Raw genomic sequence first — 19166 nt, 5'->3', positions numbered from 1 at the left:
GCAAAAAAAAAGTAGCAAAAGTTTAGTGCACAATATTTCAAAAAAGTTGAGTTTTGCCGGACAGAGAGCAGATTCAGAATGTAACGTTCCACCATCAAACAAGCTCAGAAACTCCTTAAATTTCGGAGAGAATATGAAATACAAAGAAAAATCAATTGTATGTATGATCGAGAAGTTATACATAAGAGGGGTAAATAGATATTTGTGTTTACAAAAAAGAGTAGTAGAAAAGAGTCATGTTTTTATGGGTATAGGGTGCTGGCCTAGCCAGAGCCGTCCGAGTCGAAACTATCCGTTCTAGAACTAGTTCTCAACAGAAAATTATCGTTATTTAGTATCACTTCTGGCTCAATAGGGGCTCCACTAGATTTCGGGGCCGACGGATTCGAAAAATTAGATATCTCGTTTCAAAAAACCAATATTTTATTCAATAAATTCAATAATAATAAATTGCAAAAATTAAACCGAAAACCCGTAAATCATCAAAGAGGAAGGAGAGAAGAGAAATGGGAGATGAGAAATTAGAATCGATTGTTTTTTGAAAAATAATTGGAACAGGGACAAAACAACAATAAAAAATAGGCAGTGAGGATTACTGTAGCTACATATGATAGCAAGGAATACAGGTAGAATGTGTCGAGATGAGTTGGCGGTTTGGGCTTCGGCTTCTGAAAAACAAAGATTTTCAGTTATTTTTGAGAATGTATGCGACAAAGTAATTTCTCTCTCAAATCGGCCATTTTCAGTGGAAAATTGTGTGATTTTTAAGCTGTCCCCTTAAAATGGCCATAACTCTCTAGTGACTGTCTGCAAAAAAGTTGTTATCTGCAAAAAGGAAGGTCTACTTTTGTTCTCTATGATCCATAAAAAATTTAATTGATGGGGTCCTCCTCAAAGTTGGAAATTTTCAACTGAAAACGTCCAAAGTTGTAAGAATTATGACCATTACCGTAGCTTCTCAATTCCTCAGCAAGCTTGTGTTTGTCGTATCTTTCAATGAAAAACGCGACGCACACGCATCGCGACTCGGCCGGTGTATTCAAAACTTTTCGTTGTGGACCTTACGTCTCGCACCCCTGTGGGGAAGTCAAGTTAAGAAATGTCAGGATCCGTGTCTCTTCTAGAGCTTTGATTTACTATTTTATTCAGCACTCTGTTTGTAAAAAATTGTCTGCTTATTTTAGTCTTTGATTTCTTCCATCGGTAGGAGTAGCCACGCCGGGTTTTTGTGGGAAAGTAACTAAAGTAATTGTTGTAATCAATTGCAATTTTAGCTAGTAAAAGTTTATGGAAAAATTTTACGTCAAAGTGTTCCCGCCGATCTTTTGGAGTTTGTAGGCTGTAGTCTATAACGCGGTCAGCAGCACTCCTGTATTCTGAGTCGGTGTGAAGAATCCGTCTACCAGCCACTCTAAACATTACTCTTCTAGTGAATGTATTTTGCACAGCCTCTATGGATTTGACTGTTTTCATATTCGTTGGGTTGGAAACGACTGTCGCGTATTCTAAGAATGATCTAGCAACAGTTTTAAAAAGCAGTAAGAGTAGCCTGACGTTGGAGCTACAGAATAATTTAAATATAGAGTAAATCGCGAAATTCGCTCGTTTTAGAGCCGATATTCTACTTTGGTCGGATTTTTTTCAAGGCTCAACGCACACATCGGACCATTCGGTGATGGAGTCGATCGCTTTTTGGAGATTTTGGGTCTTATCGATTTGGGATTTACAATGAAGTGAAAATGTTTAGGTCATCGGCGAAGGATAAGACCGCCCCTTGAGGTACCCCACAGCTAATACTTTTTATTGAATTTTTACTCGGAAGGTTATGTTTGTTAGGTAAGAATTAATCCACCTGAGTAAGTGGGGATTGAGCTGGATGGCTATCAGTCTTTTTAGCAAAATATCTAGACCGTCCTAGACGGAAACCATGTTGGCTATTACTGAAGAAGTTAATAGAGCTTAAGTGCTCGGTAATTCTTTTTAGAAGGCATTTCATAGATTCGGCAAAGTACTGAAATAATGCTTATGGGACGGTATTGAGATACTAAAGTTGGTGACTCTATTTTTTAAGAAGGGTTACTATTGATTTGGTCCACTTTTTTGGGACATTACCGGTCATCATTGATAAATTGAACAACTGACATAGCTTGAAAAACAGCAACTTATAAGCGTTGGTCCTCGAGTTTCAAGATTTGAGTAGAATTTTAGAACAGATCTATAATTTCTAGTAATTGGTTGTATGTGATTTATTGTTCGAATGATTATACATTGATACAATTGATTTCTCTTTGTATTTCATGTACTATTTCGAAAAATTTAAGTTTCTGAGCTTGTTTGATGGTGCAACGTTATACATACTCTGAATTTGTTTTTTGTTTCACAAAACTCAATTTACGTTCATAAACATCTTTTTTTATGTCATGCGATTAAAGCAACTCGTCTTGAATGGCGTTATTGCTCATCCTAATTTTTTCAACTGCAAAAGCTGCAAATCTACAGATCAACTTTGGCCGGCGCAGATTTGTCGTTTTTGCTTTTTGAATCAACTTTGGACGCAACATTTGGACGTACATTATTGTCACATCTACCTTGGTGGCATATGTCTTCCAGTCGGTTTAGGTACATTCTTGATGATTGCAATCAATTTACTTCCCAGTATAGGAAAGAGAGCGACTCAAGGTCACTGTCCTCCATAGTGAAATATCATGAGTGTAAAGGGGAAAAATGTCTCCTGCCCGTGGTTGTTTACACTCCCGCGGGATAGATGTCAATAAATCTTCTGAATCGAGAGATAGAACCAGAGGAAAAGGAGAATGAGACAGAATAAAATTGCTCACTCTTGCTAACTCTTAAAAGTGTCCTTCTCTTCTCTCATTCAAAACGGAAGTATTTCTCAAAGTCTTCGTTATTACTGAAGCTGTCCAATATGTCGGTATGTTGTTTTCTTTCCTAATATTGTTTATTGCCGTTTGGACCTCCAGAATTCCGGAGAGTTGTTTATTTAATTTTGAATCGCCGCATTCTGAATTCCATTATTTAAACGAAACGTTTTTAGGAAACGCAATGGGTACCAAAGATTACGAAGTGAGTGTCCACGAACACTCTGGGTAGACATTGACTTTTGTTCTATTTCAGACCAGAGGACCTCTATGGCTATCGGTTGTTTTTGTACCAAAAGGTTCAAGGAAAGTATATTGAAGATGTGATCAAATGTGGGAAAGACAGATTTCGAACAGAAATTGAGTCACTGAGTGAATACAAAAATGAAAAATTCGGAGAAATCTTACTTCATTGTTTGGAAGTTGAATGTAGAATAATTGTTTCTCAAAAAACGGCGGCTGAAGATATCTTATCCAAAAAACCCTTCTTTTCTTCACGAGGACGTTACGATTCTGGAGAAGCACTAGCCAATGAATATCTCGCTAGAATCTTCCAACGTGCCTTGATTGAAATGAAGCAGCAATTCAGCCAGTTGAAAAAGATTCTGACAGGAAAAGTGAGCATAACTTGTCTTTATTTTTATCTGTTAAAAGTTTTTCTCAGGAATTCGACAAGTCGAAAAACTTAAGGAACATTTTGATATTGTTGGCTTATCTTATGTTCTTGTGTCTCTACATCACGGATAAAATGTGTTGGACGGTAAAGGTAAAACTGAATTATTTTAACAAAAGAGGGATCTCACTAATCACCATGCTTTGATTTTTTTGAATTATATAATAATATTAATACCTCGTATTCCAAAGTATGAAAAGGAGATTTGGACAATTGCCTGTCAAGAGTGGGTCCTGGAATTTCTATTCGAACTGGAGGTAACTAACTTTCCCTGTTAACTTTCTCGCCCATTCATATTTTCAGACAAACTCACAATCGTTTCCCGAAGAAACGAAAACTCGTTTTCATTCGGATTGCATTCAATTTGAAACTATAATTGATAGTATTCCATACAGTGATTGGGTATCGGAGTTAACTGATGAAGATGAGAAGGATCCTTTTTCTAAACGTATTGAAAGATTTGAAAAACTGAATAAGGAATTCGAAGAGAGTAAGAAGACATATATCTTAGGCTTGCAAGAAATAACTGAAAAGGAAGTCAATCGTTTGGTAAATTATGAGGTAAACTATTTGATAATTGTTTGCAGCCAACTTCAGTCAGCCAAATTGTGACTTCCAGTTTTTAGAGGCTGCGAGAATAGTCAGAGAAACGGTGAAGAGAAGGTTTCATTCTTAATGCAATTATTAAAAAGACGAAAAGATACGGTTGTCAAAGAGCGGCAGGCGATTGCCTGGTTCGAAAATCCAATGATTGGAGACTGGAGAATTAGTAAAATATGAAATAATCAAGAAATTCCTTTATTCAAACAAAACGTTTTCAGAACTACCCAAGGCTGCCACTGATCACCAAGTAAGTTTCCACGAACACTCTGGGTAGACATTGACTTTTGTTCTATTTCAGACCAAAGGACCTCAATGGCCATCGATTTTTTGTGTACCAAAAGGTTCAAGGAAAGTATATTGAAGATGTGATCAAATGTGGGAAAGACAGGTTTCGAACAGAAATGGAGTCACTGAGTACAAATCAAAATGAAGAAATCGGTGAAATATTGATTCGATATTTGGAAGTTGAATTCAAAATAATTCGTTATCAAAAAACGACGGCTGAAGACATCTTATCTGAAGAAGACTTCTCTTCTCGATTCGATTCCTGTTGGGAAATTCTAAGAGGAAAGATTTATGAAAACCATGTTAAACGTGCATTGATTGAAATGAAGCAACAATTCAGCCAGTTGAAAAGCATTCTGACGGAAAAAGTGAGCACAACTTGTCTTTATTTTTATAAGCTAAAAGTTTTTGTTCAGGAATTCGACAAGTCGAAAAGCTTAAGGAACATTTTGATATTGTTGGCTTATCTTATGTTTTCGTGTCAGAACGTCTGCAGAAGTCGTTATTTTAATAGAGAGGTAAAGTTGGATTCATGAATAGTGCAAACTTTTTAAGCTGATGGGGGAAGACATAAGCTCAGAAATTTAGTTAAACATGAATTTTTATGCAGCATTATCCTTTTTTTCAATATCACATTTAAACAGTGAAAAAAGAAGATTTAAAAAAAAAGAAATTTTTTTTCGAAAAATCTCAATTTTTCAAAAACCAGGACACGTCACAGGAAAACCCTTTGTGGTTCATATATTCTTTGCAAAACTCATCGAATGAGCAAAAAAAATCGGTACTTTAGGGGGGGGGCAGTCTAAGTACATTTCATGTAAATAACTTTTAGGGAAACGTTGAGTTTGAATATTCCAGGAGCACGAAGACAAGATTCCAGCCATAACTTGCCATGCGTGGGTCCTGGAAATTCTATTCCAACTGGAATTTCAACTGGTAACTAACTTTCCATGTTAACTTTCTCGTGAATTCATATTTTCAGACAAACTCACAATCGTTTCCCGAAGAAACGAAAGCTCGTTTTCATTCGGACTGCATTCGATTCGAAACAATAATTGATAGCATGACTTTTTCTGAGGAAATGGAGAAATTGACTATAACTGAAAAGGAAATTTTTTGTAAAACACATAGCGACATGGTAGAAAAACTGGAAAAGGAAAGAGAAGGATAGGAAAAAAGAGGAGGCTCCTTTTTCAAAAAGTTCGAAATACTAACAATAATTGATAGTATTCCATATATTGACATGATGAAGATGACTAAATTTAGATAGATTAATGTTAACTTATTCCCAACTCCCAACTCATTTATATATTTAAAATAATACCATGATATTTGCGTTCTAAATAAATGTGTTAGTCTCACATCAGAGATTTATTGTACTTATGTTTCCCATGTTTGTTGAAAATACAACATTTATATTTTCGTTTGTATGTTTTCATTTTCGATTTCATCGTTTCTTTTCTGTTCAATCGAAAATGTCAAACAATGAGGAACCTGATCCGAGCCAAGAGCTGGTAACACAGCTCGAAAGACTTAATGAAGCTGAGCCGGTTATAGCTGATGCGAGACTAGTTTTGGAAGAATTCGATGGTTCTGCGATTTTGACCGAACAAGTGAGTTTTATTGAAGGATGTTAGAAATGTGAACAGAACAAGAAAGGTCTATTGCATTTCGTAAATGATTCTTGATTTCAGACTCAAAAATTTAAATCCGCTATTCAAGAAGTTTTAGAACTATCTCGACAGTTCAATCTCGAGGGAAATGAAGAAACAAGTATCGAAAAAAGGTTAGAATATTGCAGATTGTTCTATTTCTCAAATCACATTTCAGACTGAAACTTGGTAACGAATTGATTGAGAAAATCCCGCTGATGATGGTACGAATCACCTTTCACCGGGCTTCGCAATCTGAAAAACTAGTTTTAACATTCAAAAACATGCTTGTATTTCTACTAAAACTTGGCGATGCTGTGGCTGCTATTTTGAACGAGGTGAGTATTCCTTCTTTTTTTGCAAAACAATTTCAATTTTTAGTTCAAAATGGGACATAACAACGACACTAAAATACCCGTAAGTTTATTGATTAGAGTACAATCACACAAGAATTGTAATTTTTAGAAGAACTCTAGGGAATGGGCTAAAATAGCTGGGGAAATTCTTCCATACATTGTGGATGCTGCCCTTGCAACATCAAATCAGAAAAACCATTCTTCGGATCGTATCATTGTAAGATATTTGACAAGTGCTTTCAGAACAATTCAGAATATTTTCAGGACTTTCTTACCCGAGTAAAACAACTCTATCCTCCAGAATGGTGGGATCAATATCTGGATGCCGTGGGTGTCAGTTGCCTTGTTTACATTTCCCATTCGAAATCAAATATTTAAGGGTGGAATCATTGAAGATATGAAAAAGTTTGAAACAAAAATCAAAGACTACCAGTTGCCTCTCCGTGAACTAATACGTGACATTGGAGGTATATTTGGCTACGTTGAAGTGAGAAGGTAGACAACGACGGGATACTGACGTCGATGGACTCCGATAGAATTACGATACACTCTTCTTTCAAATATTACATTCATTCATTATAAAATTATAAAATTGAAACATTTGCTCTTATTTTTAATATTTCTATGTTGATTCTGAGAAAAAAATAAACTGAACTGTACTGCTTGAATACGAGTTTATTAACATTAAATTACATTATTTCATGAAGTTGTTCACATCTCCTTATTCCTGACATCTGATTCTCTTCTCTTCTTCAAGTCCTCTTCTCCACTGCATCCTTTGTTCCTCATATCACATTTTTCCTTGTTACACTGATCGTTTCCTCCAGAAACATCCTTCTTCATATCTTCGAAACTATTCTTTCCGAGCATTTTTGGGTCTCTCCCATCGTGAAAATCCATTTTATTACTGTCGTTTTGGTGAAGCTTGTCCATGGTAGGTCCGAAGATTCTGAAAGTAAATATTAGCTCAGCACAGTTCTAACAACTGCGCTCCACCGAAATGCCCTTGAAAAATGTCTCTTTTTCTCTGAGTCTCTCAATTTCGCACGTAATTTTCTTCGATTTCGGTAGAGCGCGGTTGTAAGATGCGTGCCGTGCTAGTAAAATAGAAGGTAAGTAAAAGTATTTAGTGTGTAGAAGTTTTGAAGTAGGCATCTTATATACCACCTGTGTCCTGTTTTTCCAATGATCATACTCCACGGCTGGAATTGTAAACAGAAAAACAAGTTGATTGGAAACTATCGAAGATTCTTCCAAGACCTGATTTGGAGCATCACTGTTTTTTGGTTTTTGAGTTATTTTCAATGGGTTGAGATGTATGGTCGAGAAGTTATAGGAAGGGTAAACAGATTTTTGTGTTCATAAAGGGCAGTCAGTAGTAGTGAAGAGTCATGTTTTATGGATTTAGGGTGCTGGCCTAGCCAGAGCCGTTCGAATCAAAACTATCCGTTCTAGAACTAGATCACGATGTACTAAACAGAAGATGGTCGTTATTTAGAAGTCTCTGAGGTCAAATTCTGATCGAAACGGCCATCGAGATCTGGTTTGGAGAATTCTTAGATAATAAACAATACTTTATTGGATAATTTCAAAAATAATAAATTGCAAAAATGAAACAAAAAACCCGTAAGTCATCAGAGAGGAAGGAGAGGAGAGAAATGAGAAATCAGAATCGATTGTTGTAGTTTGTCGATGATAATATTAACAGGGGAGAGAGAAGAAAATTAATTACAGACAAAAATCTATAAAAAGAAAGACAACTATAAAATAGAAGCAGTGAGGATTACGGTAACTAGGATAACAAGGAATGCAGGTAGAATGTGTCGAGATGAGTTGGCGGTCTGGGCTTCGGCTTCTGAAAAAATTTACTTGTAGTTTTAAATATGAAAGTCATTTCTCTCTCAAATAGACAAATTTCAGTGCAAAATTGTTCCATTTTTAAGCTGTCTTTTTAAAATAACTATAACTCTCTAGGGAGTGCTCGTGCAAAACAGTTGGCAACTACAAAAACGAAGCTCTACTATAGGATTCATTCAAAAATTTATTTGTAGGGCTATCAGTAATACTGTGGCACCCTCTCAAAGATAGGCATTTTCAACTGAAAACAGGCAAAGTTGTAAAAATTATGGACATTACTGTAGCTTATCAGTTCATCAGCTACTTGTCTTCAAAGATGCATATCTCAGAAACTAGAACAGCTAGAAAAAAGTTGTCAAGTACAAAAACAAAGCTCTTATTTTGATCTACATAGTCAATATAGTTTTGAAATGATTCGACAAAACTGGGCGTCATGTAACTCCCTCAAAAATCTTGATAATATTCCCCTTCACTTCTCAACGGTGGACTACTTCAGTTTCTCCGAGTCCGATTTACATTTTTCAAAAATATCCAAAATCCACAACTCACTATTAATATGCACAATCTGCGACGCTTTCTGCTGGCTATGCTCACATGCATAGTTCCCGTCATCCTCCATTGTCGCCTTCCGGATTCTCATAGTCTCAATGACCACTCCAGCGTCTCGTTTCACTTTCAAGATGTATTCTGAAATATTCACATTTTCAATTCCCTCTGTCCTCCCATTCCCAAAAAGCGTCAAACATCTCTTTTCTCTATATATGCAAAATATCAAGTACCTATTAGAAGTGAAGAGCCGCAAACACTCTTGTACTACTTATACTCTCAACACCTCCTCTTTTGCATTAGCCACGTCAAGAGGGGGGGATGGATGGATGACAAATCATGTTATGTAAATTTGAAATTGAGAGGGGAAACGAATAAGCGGGGAAGAAAGGGAGAAGGTTTGAAATTATGAAAAAGTGAGAAGTGGATTTACGAGAACCTTGTGGCTTGATTGTCCAGGAATAAATAATTCAAGTCAATCAGAAGTTGATACAGAGCGGTTTTTAGTGCTGAGATTCTAGAATTTTCAGATTTCTGAGAGAATCCGAGAATCGGGTGAGTTTAGAAACAGGTCGTACGAATTTACAAAGTTCTGCATTTTATTTTTGTGTTTTTGAACCCAAAATATTTCAAATTGAGTAGTTCATAGTTTTACAGAATCGGTGCCTCCTGAAACTTGGAATATTCGAAATTCTTCGAAAGTCTGTCCTTCAGATTTCCAAAATTTCAGTTTCTAGCACTTCACTGCGCATATCAGCCTGTGTGTAAGTTTGTCCGTATGTCTCAATTTCGGTTATCTATGCGATAAAAAGATTTCTGGGATTCCAGAATTTCGAGTTCCTAGGACCAAGGTATCTGCTACCTAGTTGTTTGTTGGATGTCTGTCCGTTTATCCGGATATCCAGATGTCCGCTTATTTGGTTCACGGCCTTTTTGACTTTACTTTCTCCGTATTCCCAGTTGTTTTTTGTAATTTTCGAAAAATTCTTAGAAAATTTTTTAAACTACATTTTCAGACTTCGGTTCTACCGAAACTGTCAGAAAATCAAATTTTACGATCCCCCCGAACCGAAGGTTCTAGAACTCTTCTCGTCTTTTCTGGATTCTCAATAAGTGCCTGGAATTTTAGATTCGAAGATTTCCAGAACTCTTATCGGCAATGTCTGCGGACTCTAATATCTCAAAACTCTTGTTTTGAAATCCATTTCTAATTGTAAGACCATTCTGTCAGTACCTACTGCTAAACTCCCAACTTTCAACTCCAATTTTTTGCAAAAAAGGTCCCCTAGCTTCCTCTCCCACATCTACATATACCAACAATTCAATAGAATCCAAATGATGAGTGGCGGAATGAATAAAACATCATGATTCTTCCCCTTTTCTCCCTCTCTCATCGCTCATCTTCGCTCCACTGCACCTGCTTCTTCTTCTTTTTCCCCGGTCCCCCCCACCTCTCCTCCCGTTTCCTTCCATAATCCAATCCTCTTTTTCCCAATTATAGTTCCGTCTCTCCCCGTGTATACATATACAAGATTTGTGGAGTAATTGAGAGAGGAAATTGGTTTGGTTTTGAGGAATCGAGAGGGAGTTCCCCTTGCCTACTGTTGGGTGGTCCGTGAAAACGGGGGAACAAGTTCCTTTTGTTTGTTCAGGGAGGAGGAGACAAGAGTAATATAAACTGAAGAAGAACAAGTTGATCGACTTACATGGCACACACAGAGAGCCAAACCACCTCATTTGCAATTCTGAGCGATTCATCATTAAACATGGGAATGGATAATATACCGGACTCGGGATAGAATAGGGGAAAAGAGGAGAAAGTGGAAGTTTTGAATGAGCTAGGCTACAGTCATCAAGCACTAGGAGTCTTGAAACGTACAAGACCTTAGGCCTGGAGCTCTAGAACCTGAAGTCAGAGGCTTAGAGTCTAAAATTCAAGTTTTTATACTACAGCGTGACTGCAGATCTCTGACAAGGAAAATTTTTGGAGACGCGGCTTTCAAACTATCTATAAACTTGGTCATATGTACTTTCGACTACGGCGAGTCCATTTCTGTATTCAAAACCTGCTAAATGTCTCAGCGAGCCGAGTTATGAGCTCTCAAACTGTTCAAATGATTAAGCTTTTTCGCATAGAATTCAGAATCGGCAAATAGAATACGCAAAGATGTTCGCATTTTTTTAAAGTTATACGCTCCGTGACTGAAATTTAAGACGTTGACGTTTGAGACTTTATCGGGTTTCACAAGCTGTGTCCGTGTTACAGACTAGTTTAGAGAATGACCGAATCCGGGATGTGAAGAATAAGAGCTAGAGTGTGACGGACCTAGTCTAGATTTGAGAAATTAGTACCAACGGTAGCAACGGTCGGAGGTTTGAAGACCTCGGATCTTGAAGATCAGAGCATGCAGGCCTCAAGCCTTGTGGCTGACAAATGTCTCCAGTTTCTAATTTTTTAGAATTAGCTTCAGAATCTTACGTGAAAATAGTTTTGTGAACTTAGATTACTTTTGAGGATGTGATACGAGCTTTTGTGGCTTAATTCCCCTCTAATTTCAAGCCGAAAACTCACTCTCTGTATTATTGAAGTTAATCGTCGTCCCATCTCTTGTCCACACCACATCGATATCGTCATCTGTTTTGTCAGTGGAGGTTACTGTGCAATTCAACACGACTTCATCTCCAGACATATTCGCCATGAGTCGGGTGGATTTTTCTGAAATAGAAACGGTTATGTCCATCAATCTCCAAAACTCACTCTGCAACGAAGCGGGCGATGGAAGTGGTGGGTCGAGCACTTTCAGATACACTGCATACACTGTATTGTGCTTATCGTTGATCTCACACAAGTAACATCCGGAGTCTTGATGTTCGGCTCGTCTCAAATTGAGCACCCAAATATTCGCAGACTTCTTGGACACTTGCCATCTAGGGTCTCTGGTAAAAGTTCGGTTTCCAGCAGTCAGTATGGCACCATCGGAGACCCTGGTCCAAGCGATCTGAAATTCCAAAACTCAAAAACTTGGGACTTAATCCCCGATATATCTTCCAACCCAGTGCTCCCCCTTTCTTCCAAACTGTCAATTTCCCCCTCCCCCCCCCTTCGCTCTTTTGTCCACAAACATTCCCCTAGGTGTGCCTTTTCTATTGTTTTCTTATGGGTTATCGGATATAATGGTATAATAACAGTACTTGGGGAGCTTCCGGGCAGCTAGGTTCACACAATGACAGTAGACGATTCGATTACGGTCGTTGACTTTTCGCGCGCATAGGTAGATGATGGGTAAACAGTTCGAAAGGTGCCAAGGCTAGCAAGAATGGTCCGGGGAGTAATCCTACAGTAGGATGATCATGACTACCTAACCTCGTGAATGATACTGCAGCCGGGGTGTCAGTATCATAGCTGGCGAGATGTTAGACTAGAATTAGACTGGACAGTGCCCAAGATGGGATGAACTTACTAGGGAAATCCCCGAGTTACTGTGGAGTTATAGGGCGTTATCTATATCATTGGAAAGCTGAAAAGACGCTGATTCCAAATATATATTCAGTTTTTGCCCTCGAGGTCCGGTATTCGAGAAAAACGAGGTCAAAGTTTGAACCGTTGACAAGTACCGACGTCCAAACTTTGACTTTGTTTTTTTCGAATACCAGACCTCGAGGTCAAAAACTCGGGGGCCTTCCCTAGTAAGGCCTTGCCCAGCCTAATTCTAGTCTAACCTCTGGCTATCTATGATACTGACACCTTGGCTACAGTATCATTCGCGGTACTCATGAGACTTTAAGCGAAGGAAATGTGCTTAGAGCCAAACGGTCCTGAAGCTTGGCCTATTAGCCTAGCACTGTAGGTCAAAGTCTCCGTAGTCCTTAGCTTATCTAGCCTCCAGTTCCCTAGGTCCCAAGAAACCTATCTCATTCTATCTCAACCCCGTAATTAGTACCCAATCCTTTCCCCAGTGCCCTCAGCTTTTGACCACCGTCTAAACGATGCGCTAACCTTATCCCCCATTATTACCAATTATTACATAATGAATAGCTTCCTCTTTTACCTTCCTCTCTTCTCATCTTTCTTCTCCCTTTGATTTGGGTTTTTTCTTCTTCTTCTAATTATAATTCATTCATGAGATGACTCAAATGACGCAACCCCCTCCCCTCTTTAAGGATTCCTCAAAAAAGAGTGGAGAGAGATAGGCGGCACATTCTGAGGAGAAGAGCAAAACGAGTCTGACGACAGGAAGCCCGTAATTGGCCATTTCCTCTCTCTCTCTTTTCAATCGAAGAGAATGTGAAGAAGACTTTCTGCAACCCGCTCAAAAAATAAATAAGGAAGAGAAAGATGAGAATACGAAGTGAAGATAAGGAGGGAAGTTGTTGATGGGAAAGGAACGAGGAAGTTTTAAATGGAACATTCTAGAGATAGGAGATCTTGTCTGGAACACTAGGAGCATTGCTAAAATCTTAGTTCTGGAATGGGAAATCTGGGGTCAAGGACATAGAAGCTACGGGATTCTGTAGCCTGTGAACTGCTTCAACTGAGAATGGAAGGATTTTGATAATTCGATGGTTTATGGTATAGTGGACCTAAGGGGACTGGAGTCAGATATCTAGGTCTTTAGAGTCCATGAGTGCCCCGGAATTCACCAGTTCTGGAGTTAAGTGCCAGTGAATCCGAGCTCCAGAAGTCTATGGGCTCACTATGGAAAATTATGAAGTCAGTTTGGAGTTATGGAATGTGACCTGTACCATTGGAAAGCTGAGAAAACGCTGATTCCAAATATATATGTAGTTTTTGCCCTCGAGGCCTGGTTCGCCTTTCTGACATTTTTTTTTAAAACTTCTTACTTTCGCGTGTTAAAAATGTAATCATTCTCTATTTTACCGAACTTTTAGCTTGATTTTCTCGAATACCAGACCTAGAGGGCAAATACTGAATATATATTTGGAATCAGCGTTTTCTCAGCTTTCCAATGGGGGCGGTTCACGTCCCATAACTCCAAATCGACTCCATGGCCTTCTCTAGTCAGGATATCAGAGCTTCATCGATATGGAGATTCGGGGGTTGGCTAGGTGGAAGCTAGATGGAGGCTCAGAAAAAGGCTTATATTATTTTGCAAGAAACCAGGGGATTTTCTGAGGTTCCAGATGTCCACTTCTCCGATATCTAGATTTCTAAACTAACAACGATCTAGATTTTAGATACAGCTCACAGTGCCTCCTACCCAAACCTTTCCTAAACCAAACCATTTTCATTTTTCTCTTTTCCAGTTTCTCACCTCATGCTCCGCATCTGGCGGTACACTACAATGCAAATACGCCGGATTCTCAGCCACCACATTAACAATCGTCTGCGACGGGTTTTCCACTCGAGACCTCTCCTGCCGTAGGCATGCCATCACCTCTTCCGATGCACCATGTCCTGGAAAAAGAATAAAATCATTTGTATTCATAATATATTACTACTCTCTTTTCCATTCAAATGTACTCTCCCTTTTCTCTTATTTTTCCCCCGTTTTGAAAGGGTCCGGAAATGAGTACGAGAGTACTGCTACTACTGAAGCGATTTACATCTAAACGGGCGGCGGGAAAGGAGACAATTTTGATGGAGAAAGGGGAAGAAGGTCCCGAAGATTATGACAGGCAGATAGGGAGTTCCATTTCGGAGCAGAGAGAGAAGGAGAAACGTTTTTGGTCATTCTCAAGTGTCACTTTTTGGTTTTTGAAAGTTTAAGAAATATAGAATAAGCGGGGAGAAGTGGGCGATGCGTATGAGCTATTATGGGTTCGGCATGGGAACCTAGTTAGATTTATGTTTGAAGGAGTTCTGGTTTCTTGCAAAATGTTCTGAGACTTGTAAACCTGTCCTAGAAAACATTTGACACACACAAAAGTCGATTTAGTGAAGTTATTTTCACACTTTGCAAAGGCCTACACGGACCGACGCGTAGCTCCGCTTAAAACACAATGTTATGGGCTCAAAAATATACCAAAATGTAGATCTCGGCGAGTTCTTAATCTGTGATTTACTACGCCGGATGACTGATCGTTAATGTGCCGCGGACCGGGCTAGAATAGATTTTTTGGTAATTTTTGAGTTTTTTGGCCTTTTTTCCCGACCCGCGGCACATTACCGATCCGGCATCCGCACCGTAATAGGTCACGGACATAGAACTCGCCGAGATCTACATTTTGATATATTTTTAAACCCATAATATTACGCTTTAAGCGAAACTAAGCGCCGGTCCGGTTAGCAAGAATGCTTGCTTCAGACTCTCAATTTTTTCAAATTCATTCAAATCAAGCTCTTCATTTTCGTGGTTCACAGTTTCTCTGAATCTCTTCTTCCGAAAAAATTACTGTGTTTCAAAATAAGTGTTCCCATTTTGATCTTCTCTTGCTCGACTGTAACTCACTAGGGAGAATAGACACAAAAAATTGTCAACTACAAAAATAGAGATCTAGGTTGATACTATGACATATAAAATGACTGACTAGGGTAGTCTAAACTGACCGTGGAGTTCAGCAACGAGAACAAGCAGAATCGAGAGACAATCGAATTTTGATGGAAAATCAGTTTTTAAAAATTGATGAATGGTCTCCAGAATCCAGATATTCTGTTCTGGTCCAAGTTTTCACTGAAACCTTGAAACCATTCTAAGGGTAATTGGACAAAACCAGTGTTATTCATTCCCAGATCACAGTCTCTAATATCTTACTTCTAGAGCCCGGACCTCTTTTATCTGTACTTTGGAACCCCTTATTCCATAGATCCCAAACCCTTCAATGTACCTATCCCCCCCATCCCCTCTACCTTCCCATCCCATCATCATTCCATCCCCATCCCTTCTATCTACAACAAATCCCATTTCCTTATTCAATGCTCTCTCCCTCTCTCTCTCTTTTCCCTATTTCCCACAAAAAGAAGTCTTCCCTAAACTTGTTTATGTATTCTTCAGAAAACGAAGAAGAGGCAAACTCTTCGTTTTCAATACCTAAACTATTCCCTCTCTCTTCTCTCAAAAAAACTGAAAGAATCGAAAAACGGAAGGAATAAGGGAGCAAAAACTTGTGAAGACAAACGGCTCGCTCGCCTCCCTCAAGGGACATCATATCCCCGACACTTCTGGTCCATGGTGACTAACGGAACGGACAATAAGGAGAAGAGTGGGTGACAACACGAAAAGTGAGCAGCACTTTTCAAAGGGAAACCAGTTGACATGAAGGAGAGCAAGAAGGAGCAAGAAGACATGACGTCTCCAGAGTAAACGGGAACGACAGAATGGATCAGTTTCCGGAAACTCTAACATGGAATGTATTTTGACTGCTACCCCTAAAGTGCTGATTTTTTTTGCTCATTCGATGAGTTTTCTTGAGACAAAGTGGCCCATAAAGGCTTTTCCTGTGACGTGACCTCGTTTTTGAAAAATTGAGATTTTTCGAAAATGAAATTTTTTCGAAAATTTTTTTTCATTAATTTTTTTCATTATTTTACCGGATTGTTCAGAAAATGGGCTTTGCACATAATTGTAGCAAATTTTATGTAGTTTTTGACAAAAATATGACACTCATAAAAAAATAATTTTTTGATCCTGAAAATGGTAAAAATGTGACACCCTCCAAAAAAAAAATTTTTTTTTCGAGGTCTGCAGAGGTGACATACATATGGTAAGAAAGAACAACTCATGGGGATGATTTTTTCATATAGCACTATAGTTGCTTCCAATTGAAAATTAAGGAAAAAATTGCTCTGAAAATTTTCATTTTTCGAAAAAATGTGACATGTCGGAAATAAGTTCGAATTTCTAATATTGTCCAAGCTCCCAATTAAATTCAATAAAAATAACATTTTTCAGATTATGTACGACCATTTTCGAACAATGATTCACATCCCTGTTAACTTCTCTTGTCATAACACTCGTTCAAAAAATGCAAGTTTTCTCATGTGGTGGAAATTCAATTGCTCATAACTCCTCTAAAACTGAAGCAAACTTGCTCAAAAGCTTAGAACAATCCAAAAACGACTGTTGCTTCACAAAAATCATGATTGGGCTGTTTTTCCAAAAACTATTTTTTTCGATTTTTGATAAGGGGGGACCACATGAAATTTTTTTCAGAATCTTGAAAAAATTTTTTTCGAAAACAACTCAAAACAAGTTTATAAACAAAACTAAATGCTAAAAACCGTTAAATGTCTGAAAAAAATTTCATGTGGTCCCCCCTTATCAAAAATCGAAAAAAATAGTTTTTGGAAAAACAGCCCAATCATGATTTTTGTGAAGCAACAGTCGTTTTTGGATTGTTCTAAGCTTTTGAGCAAGTTTGCTTCAGTTTTAGAGGAGTTATGAGCAATTGAATTTCCACCACATGAGAAAACTTGCATTTTTTGAACGAGTGTTATGACAAGAGAAGTTAACAGGGATGTGAATCATTGTTCGAAAATGGTCGTACATAATCTGAAAAATGTTATTTTTATTGAATTTAATTGGGAGCTTGGACAATATTAGAAATTCGAACTTATTTCCGACATGTCACATTTTTTCGAAAAATGAAAATTTTCAGAGCAATTTTTTCCTTAATTTTCAATTGGAAGCAACTATAGTGCTATATGAAAAAATCATCCCCATGAGTTGTTCTTTCTTACCATATGTATGTCACCTCTGCAGACCTCGAAAAAAAAATTTTTTTTTGGAGGGTGTCACATTTTTACCTTTTTCAGGATCAAAAAATTATTTTTTTATGAGTGTCATATTTTTGTCAAAAACTACATAAAATTTGCTACAATTATGTGCAAAGCACATTTTCTGAACAATCCGGTAAAATAATGAAAAAAATTAATGAAAAAAAATTTTCGAAAAAATTTCATTTTCGAAAAATCTCAATTTTTCAAAAACGAGGTCACGTCACAGGAAAAGCCTTTATGGGCCACTTTGTCTCAAGAAAACTCATCGAATGAGCAAAAAAAATCAGCACTTTAGGGGTAGCAGTCAAAATACATTCCATGTAAATCGAAAATTTTCAAAAATTTTCGGGGGGAACACGGAACAAGATTCTTTGAACACAAAGCGTAGATTGCATTTGAATCGAGTTTCATTGGAGTCAAGTGGTCCGTAAATCTACACAAAGTGATCGTAAACCTACACTAAACTCAAAATATTCGTAATTCCGTTAAAATCAAAGGGTTTTATTCCAAAAGTTGAAATTTTTAAATGCATCGACTCAGATTTTTGGGGAATTGAAAAAAGTCGCTTTGAGCCAGGTCCGAAAATTATCCTAAAACGAGTTATGAAGCCGTAATTGTAATCAGATTTGATATTTTGAAAAAAGTACGTTCCAATTAAATTTTTGGGAAAAAAAATACGGTGTGGAGGGTGAACAGTCTCTTATGCTCCGTTGCAATAGGCGTAACTCAAAAAGTTGAAATTTTGCAGAAAAGTTGGTAACTTCAAAATTATAGTCCTTAAAATTCTACACATTTTATTGGTTAACAATTTTTCTCTAGCTACTCTACAATTTGAGATAAATCGCATCAAAGTTAGGGTGTTCAAAAAAAAAACTAATGAAAAACTGGACTACCTAAAAATCTCTGTGTCTCAAAAACCTCAGCTTTCTGTTCAAAGTAATCTACTATCAAAATATAGCTCTTAAAATTTTACACATTTAACTTGTTGACCATGTTTTGATAGCTATTCAGAATTTTGAGATACAAAGCTTTAAAGATGACCGTCTTCAGGTAGGGGGCAGAGAGGAGAGGGCGCAGAAAAGCCAGACTGTCTCGTTTCTCTGCGTCCTCTCTTTCTACTAGTTTTTAACTTTCTGTCTAATTCGTAGTTTCGGTGTCCTAGTCGTTTTTTTCTTCTGTCCCTCCCATCCATCCCGTACGTCCTCTCCTACACTAATCCCCATTCAAAACATGACACCGTCCGGTTGTCTCGGGGTGTCTGCTCAAACTTTGTCATATTTCAAAGGGGGCTCTTTACCTTTCCGCCAGTCTCTTCTCATCTCCAAACCCATTAACCGACACACATTGAGACTACCTGGTGAGAGTGGTCTTTTCTCTATTCACCTGGGATATAAAGTAGTTTCGAAAAAACAACAATCTAGCTTTTCCGCGTCTCTCTCTCTCTCGTTTCCACCTCATTTATCCACGTGGATATCTACCACCAATAAATGTCCTTTTACACGCATCGACGGGGCTTCTCTCTTGCATAATTGAAGCAACTCTCGTAGTTTATTCTATTCAGGGGAGAACTTCCAGCTGCTTAGTCACGGAGACAATGAGGATTAGATGGATTTATTTCGGGGGATAACACGGGCGGTC

At 38.0% G+C, this 19166-nt stretch overlaps 4 protein-coding genes across 4 annotated transcripts; 2 read left to right on the top strand and 2 right to left on the bottom strand.

Annotated features, from left to right (window-relative positions):
• Positions 1–2926: 2926 nt before the first annotated feature.
• GCK72_010924 (uncharacterized protein) lies at positions 2927–5611 on the top strand (the record flags this gene model as incomplete). The annotated part of the gene is made up of 10 exons (XM_053728112.1): positions 2927–2932; positions 3056–3084; positions 3136–3496; positions 3544–3645; positions 3856–4113; positions 4374–4402; positions 4454–4808; positions 4857–4958; positions 5299–5376; positions 5423–5611. The coding sequence occupies 10 exons, from the start codon at positions 2927–2929 to the stop codon at positions 5609–5611; spliced, it is 1509 nt and encodes a 502-aa protein (XP_053587689.1).
• Positions 5612–5915: 304 nt separating this feature from the next.
• GCK72_010923 (uncharacterized protein) lies at positions 5916–6826 on the top strand (the record flags this gene model as incomplete). The annotated part of the gene is made up of 6 exons (XM_053728111.1): positions 5916–6053; positions 6135–6226; positions 6271–6430; positions 6474–6509; positions 6558–6665; positions 6713–6826. 6 exons carry the CDS (start codon positions 5916–5918, stop codon positions 6824–6826), a joined length of 648 nt encoding a protein of 215 aa, XP_053587688.1.
• A 333-nt stretch (positions 6827–7159) lies between these two features.
• Positions 7160–7381, bottom strand: GCK72_010922 (uncharacterized protein; the record flags this gene model as incomplete). The annotated part of the gene is made up of 1 exon (XM_053728110.1): positions 7160–7381. One exon carries the CDS (start codon positions 7379–7381, stop codon positions 7160–7162), a length of 222 nt encoding a protein of 73 aa, XP_053587687.1.
• Positions 7382–8792: 1411 nt separating this feature from the next.
• On the bottom strand, positions 8793–14244 carry GCK72_010921 (uncharacterized protein; the record flags this gene model as incomplete). The annotated part of the gene is made up of 4 exons (XM_003111477.2): positions 8793–8992; positions 11424–11567; positions 11610–11850; positions 14125–14244. The coding sequence occupies 4 exons, from the start codon at positions 14242–14244 to the stop codon at positions 8793–8795; spliced, it is 705 nt and encodes a 234-aa protein (XP_003111525.2).
• Positions 14245–19166: the final 4922 nt, after the last annotated feature.

The sequence above is a fragment of the Caenorhabditis remanei genome, chromosome III, assembly GCF_010183535.1.
Source record: "Caenorhabditis remanei strain PX506 chromosome III, whole genome shotgun sequence".
Classification (NCBI taxonomy): domain Eukaryota; kingdom Metazoa; phylum Nematoda; class Chromadorea; order Rhabditida; family Rhabditidae; genus Caenorhabditis; species Caenorhabditis remanei.
The sequence above is the reverse complement of the archived record's forward strand: the minus strand, read 5'-3'. Positions and strand labels throughout refer to the sequence as shown.